The sequence below is a fragment of the Opisthocomus hoazin genome, chromosome 3, assembly GCF_030867145.1.
Source record: "Opisthocomus hoazin isolate bOpiHoa1 chromosome 3, bOpiHoa1.hap1, whole genome shotgun sequence".
Classification (NCBI taxonomy): Eukaryota; Metazoa; Chordata; class Aves; order Opisthocomiformes; family Opisthocomidae; genus Opisthocomus; species Opisthocomus hoazin.
This window is the reverse complement of record NC_134416.1, coordinates 108,775,893-108,781,892: the sequence shown is the minus strand read 5'-3', so window position 1 is coordinate 108,781,892 and position 6,000 is coordinate 108,775,893. Positions and strand designations below refer to the sequence as shown.

At 49.3% G+C, this 6,000-nt stretch overlaps 1 protein-coding gene across 2 annotated transcripts in view; it reads left to right on the top strand.

Moving 5' to 3' along the window:
• Positions 1-584: 584 nt before the first annotated feature.
• The window catches only part of CDYL (chromodomain Y like), a 103,281-nt gene continuing 97,865 nt past the window's right edge, over positions 585-6,000 (top strand). For both annotated transcript variants that reach the window (XM_075417204.1, XM_075417205.1), the window contains exon 1: positions 585-726. In XM_075417204.1, coding sequence (XP_075273319.1) covers positions 703-726 — 24 coding nt within the window. In that variant the 5' untranslated portion in view covers positions 585-702. The remainder of the gene's footprint in view (positions 727-6,000) is intronic.

Genomic DNA, 6,000 nt, shown 5'->3' with positions numbered 1-6,000 from the left:
TTCTCCCAACGCCAGCGCCGTCCCGCGGCCCCCGCTCCGCTCGCCGGGCACCGCCGGGCTCAGCTGAGCAGACAATGGGAGATCAAAGCGGGAGGAGGAGGAGGAGGATGGTGCCGGGGGCGGCGGGAGCCGAGGCGGAGTGGCTGCGTGCGGCGCTCTCTCTGCGCTCGATTAGTGTTCCTGGGGAGGGAGCGAGCGAGCCGGGGACGGAGGGGTGGGGGGTGCGGGGCGCCGCCGCCGTGCGCGAGTGCGCGCGTGAGTGCGCGAGTGTGCGCGTGTGGTGTGCGCGAGCGCCTGCGTGCCCGCCCGCCCGCCGGCCGGGCTGAGGAGAGGCAGCGCGAGGGCGCGGGAGCGGGCGCGAGCGGGGAGCAGCGAGTTGCGCAGCTGCCGTGCGCGCGGCCCCTCCGCCAGCAGCGGCAGCGGCAGCGGCACCTCGCTGGCGCCTGGCGAGCGGAGCGGCCGGTTGCGCTGGAGAGAGACGCGCAGGGAGGAGGAAGAAGGAGCAGAGGAGGAGGAGGAGAGGAAGAGGAGGAGGGAGAGGGAGGAGGAGGAGGAGGAGGAGGAGAAGACGACGACGAAGAAGACGACGAGGACGGGGAGGGAGAAGCGGAGGAGGAGGAGGAGGAGGAGGCCACACGGACACCAACTGAAACAAAGTATTTCCAAACCAGCACCCAACTCCACCTTGTGAGGCTCCCCAGCATGGCTTCCGAGGAACTCTACGAGGTAACAGCCCCCCCCGGGCGCCCGCCCTGCCCCCGGCCCCGCCGGCCACCCCACCCCACCGCACCCCACCCGCCTTTTTGTGGCCCTGGGGAGAGCCGGCGCTCTTGTCACCCACACTTGCGCTGCGGCTGCCCCTTCCCGCTGGGCCCAGCGCCTGCGTGTGGCTGCCTGTGCCCCCCCCCCCGGCCCCGGCCTGGCCCCCCGCCCCCCCGTCCCTCCCCAGCGTTGCCGGAGGAGGACGGAAATGTGACCGAAAGGAGGAGACGGCAAAGTGCTGCCCGTGGCCTGCCCCCCCCCAGCGCGTCCACACAAGACTTTGCCTCCCGCAGGAGAAGGGGTGGGGGGTGCTGGGGGGGGAGCGGCGCTGACAGCGGCTCGCTCCGGAGTGAGCACGCCGGGGCGCAGAAATGCGTGCGGAGCCGAGTTACTGCGTGTGTCCCGGGGGGGGCAGGGCAGGGCAGCGCGGAGCGCAGCGGAGGGGCTTCCCCCCGCGTCGGGCGCTGCGCCCGCGCCCCCAGCCTGCGCCGGGGCCGTGCGGCAAGCCGCGCTGGTGCGAAATGCAAAGAATTTAAACTCCTGGGCTCGCCGTGCCCTGACGGCGCGGTGGAGGCTGCGAGGGAAGCCGGGAAGATCCGAAGTTAAGGCTCTGACACGCCATCCTCCGCTCGTCCCTCGGGAGGTGGCCAAAGGGTGTGCTGGTGGGAGGGGAAGGTTTGGGGGTGCAGAAGGGAACGAGGTGACAGCCCAACTTTGAATTTCCTGCCTCATGTGCGGCGATTTCACATCCTTGCCCTTAATTGAAGAGCATTATGGTTCTCTTGGATTTAACTTCCTTGTTTTTATTTTGACGAGAAGTCATCCCTGGAAGTGAAAAGCCGTTCTTGTTTTGGAGCCATTCTTGTCTTTTGGGTAAAGAACTGGCCACCCAAAACCAAAAGCGCTTGTATCTCAGAGTTAATGTGCATCCAGGCAGTACTCTGTAGAAAATGTTTGTATCTAGAGGCTGGAAGGCTAAGGTCAAAGGGAGGCAGACAGACGGCCTTCAGGACACCTGACAGAAGAAGATGTCTTGCTGTGCTGTTGGTGCACGTGCATCTCCCGTTAATGGAGTTAGATCTGTGCTGCCGTGGGTGAACAGACTCGTATAAGCCAGTGACAGGTGCCCCGGGTGGGCTTGTATTTTAAGCAAGTTGGCTGCCGAGCGGAGGTGCTGAACTGATAGACTAGGAGACTGAAGGCCTGTATTCCCAAGGCAGATAAATCATGGTTAATTGCTTTGGCAAGTTTCCCCATCCTCATAATGTGGCTTGAGCCAGTCTTGAAGGGATCATCCCTGGAAGTAGGAGAGAAATTTGGGGACCGCTCTACGTGTGAAAGGATTGCCAATAACTTGCTTTGACTTCGGAAAAAGTTCTGTCAGGTTTGTGGAGTTGGTTCCATAGACTGTGCTGTGGCAGATACTTGCTCTTTGTATGTCGCTGTATTTGATCAAAGATGGGCAACGAGATATCGGTTTTGATAGGCACAAAAAATGACCAGAAAAATTCTGTTTGCTGGACACTGGACTGAGGTTAAGAGTGACCACTGCTCATTACACTTCTTGGTTGCCGTAAGTTGTGTTTGAAATGTTGACTTGTGCGAAAGGCTCAGTCGTCTGTTGAGCGTGGCTGTCCTCACTGGACAGGAGAGGCATTATGTCCATTGGGTGAAAAAAGTGATAATCTGCTTTTTTATTTTAAAAATCAGATGCGTTCTTTAATTGTGTGAATGCAAAGCTTATTCGAGATGCTGAAATTGTTAATACTTTTGGACTCGGATGTGGTCAAGCTGTCTCTTTTGCAATTTTTTTTTTCTAAATTGCTGTTCATTTTTTGACAAGTTTTGTTCTGTAATGAAATTTATAGACATGTGTGGAAAATAGTAAAATAATAAATAATTTAAATATAGCAAACACTAGTTTGGGAAGTACTAACTGCAAGTTGACCTGAGATGTTGAATATTAGGTAGTTTAAAGCCTTCTGTAAACTGCCTGTGTTATTGACTGGGGACTTACTTCTGTTTCATGGATATTTTCTTTGTGATACATGCCATACAATATTCTTTGAATCTGGTGATTGAAATCCAGCGCCATTTGTTATACCACCATTTTTCCTTCTGAATCTTGATGTTGTGTCTTGGTCAAAACAAGTCTATAATCTATTTGAGATTGTTAGACTAAGTATGAATGCCAACTACTTCTGCTGATACGTGTCATGGTTCTTCCAAAACACAAATGAGAAATCCTCTTGTAAACAATAAAAATGGAGGTAAGTCTCCCCCCCCTTTTTTTTTTTTAAGGAAAAAAACCCTTTGTGGATTTGCTTGTTATTTGTGGGATGATTTTTGTTTTTACTCTGGATATCATCTGCAGAGAGAGGGAGCTGAACAGACGGACAGTGATCTGGAATTCAAGAATTGAAAACTTCAAATACTCTAACGGGCTGAAAGGGTGACTTTGTTGGGCTGGCGGTATATCCTGTATGTCATTTGTTCCCGAGCATTTTAGATGTTGTGGTAATGATTAACTGCTTTTTTTGAGGGGGTAGAAGATCTGAAGAAAATAAGAAACTTTTATTGAAAAATGTTGAAGAGTTTTTGCTAGATGGGAAGTGAAGCAAGCAGTAATGTTGCCAACCTCTATGGATGAGGTGAATAGTATAGTTTTTCTGTTAGTGAGTTTGATTCTTCAAGTGGCAACATGTTAGTGAGGTGGACAGACATGGAGAAACTGGTGAACAAGGCAGGTAAAGGAAAACGTAAGAAAAGGTGCCATTGGGGGGGGGCGGGCGGTGGTGTCTGCCAAATTTGTTTCAATAGGTGTTGACATTTTATGGCGTCTTTGTGGGTGCCTGCTGCCGTCCGCGTTACTGTGGCTTTTGGAAAGTCCTTTGTGCATCTGCTTGGGCAAATGGTAGGGCTGCAGTCTTTCACACTGTGACAAGTTTGCTTTGCTTTGCTGACCGACTCCCTCCCATTGGAAGACTGTTGCTTATTCTCATCATCTGCACTGGAGTAATTAGGAGTAGGGCACCCATCTCGTTTAGAAGGTTTGTCTGGAAGCAGACTGTGTTTGCTCTCTCTACAGTCAAGAGCAAGTGCAAGAGCACCTGTGCATCAGTGTCTTTTCTTCACTCGGTGTTTCACCTTGACATGGCTCGCAAACCTAGCATTTTAAGGTGGCTCAATCGATTTCCATTAAAATATTACATGTTAGCGTATTTAAAGTACTGTACTCCAAAATTATACATTTTTGTATGTTTAGTATATGTTTTATAGAGCGGAAAATGTCTCTTTTTAAAAAATTTTTCAAGTGCCTTGCAAAATACATATGCATTTTTTTCATCCAGATGTCTAGTATTCTCAAGGTGATACTTCATTTGGAATGATGATTCAGTATTTTTGGTTTTATTTTTAGAACTAAAGCCTTTGACATTAAATTATACACATACAATGAAATTACAAACTGAAGCTAATTTCAGGAGCATCTGGCTGAACTTCTATGGCCTTGCATTAGGCTGTACGTCAAGTTTGATCACCTAATAAGTAAGACCCAAAGACACGTGTTCCATGAAAATCTAAACTTTGTGTATACAGTTGTGGCCACAAGTCAAAAAAAGTGATCTTGGGGGCTGTTCTTCAGCTACTGTGCTGTTTTTTTTTAAATGATAGAGTATAGAAAACTGAAGGAGAAATGCTGTCATTTAGTTGAAAATTTGATATTGCGTGGGAATTACCCACTTAAAACCAAAGTTTGTCTCACAGCCCTAGTAACACTGCAGTGATCAGATCTTCATCCTGTTTTGTGTGTGTTGACTGTAAAGTTTCAATGTTTGTTTTGCTTAAGTTAACTGAAAGGGTAAATCCATTATCTGCAATACACAACTTGGAGTTTGTTGTAATTTCTTACGGCTATTTGGTGAAAAATTGCTGTTAACAAAAATTAGAATTGCCTGTTGGGGCAATAGCCATTTTGTTCCCCAGTGAAATGGGTTGGTTTTATTCAACCTGTCTTGCAGGAAGTCCACAATATCTTGGGGATCTGTCTTCTGCTGCTCTTTTCCGATGTGCTGATTCCTAAGATCTTGGTTAAACTTAAGTGACAGGTGTTCATAAAGGGGGTCTTACCGTCATTAAGCTGTAACGCCTGAATCTTTCCGATTTTGTTCTGGTGACAAGTGGCGCAAATGTTATTGCTTGTCTCAGAAGAGGTAAAAGACTGAGACTTGCTTGACTAACCCTAGCCAATTAAACAAGCCTAGAAATTTGCATCAAACTTGTGTACGTTGCATCCACCCCTTAGGAACTGTACATCTGACTTAAAATAGGGTTGGGGATTAGCTGTTCATCCCCCGTTGGTGACTTTCACTTTGTTAAACCAGAGCGTGAATGCAAGAGCACTGCAGGAATGGAGCCACCACATTTAGTGCAAGAAACTCGGCTCTTTTCCATGTCCCTTGCCACGCTGCTTTTCTCCAGCTTGAGTTACCTCTCATCTCCTGTCATCTCCCAGAGCTCTAGACAGAACCCAGGAGGTCTGGTGTCCCATCTTCTGCCGCTGCTGCTGGAGGAATGCCTGGGTCCCCGGCAGCTCCTCCGGCATGCCCTGCCTGCCCTCTGCGGTGCCGCCGGCCTGGCAGGGCTCTAGGGGCTGATCCCAGGAGCTGCTCCTGGAGATCAGACACCCGTGGCCAAGGGAGTGGAATTCTGCCTGGGTCCTGTGTTCGATCACAGGTAGTTCACAGATAAGGAGATGTGGTAGCAGTTTTTATGCACAAAACTCTTATGTACATACATGTATATGTCATAGGTATATTAAGAAAATAGATTTATTTTTTTTTCCAATGTAACTTGCTTTGACTTGCCCTTGTCCATCAGGGAAACAAAGGATGGGAGGGAGAGGAAGTGGAAGAGGGAGAGAGATGCTCAATCCACAAAGCATGTGAGGGTCTGGTGGTTCTTACCGTCACAGTCTCTGTCTTTCACAGCAGCCTGTGATTTTATTTCTTGAGTTTTTTTGGTCAATTGAAGATCAGCTAATGTATTGCCAGTCACATTTACAGTTATGGAATAATTACTTCCACCTTACAACACTACACGATCGCAGAAGGTTCCTTCCACTATGCCTACGTTCAGTACCTCTTGAATGAGGATAAATTGTTGGACACAAAGGACTTAATGAGACATGCCACAGCCCCTTGTTCCTCAGGAAGGTTGGTGCAGCTGGAACGGCGTCAG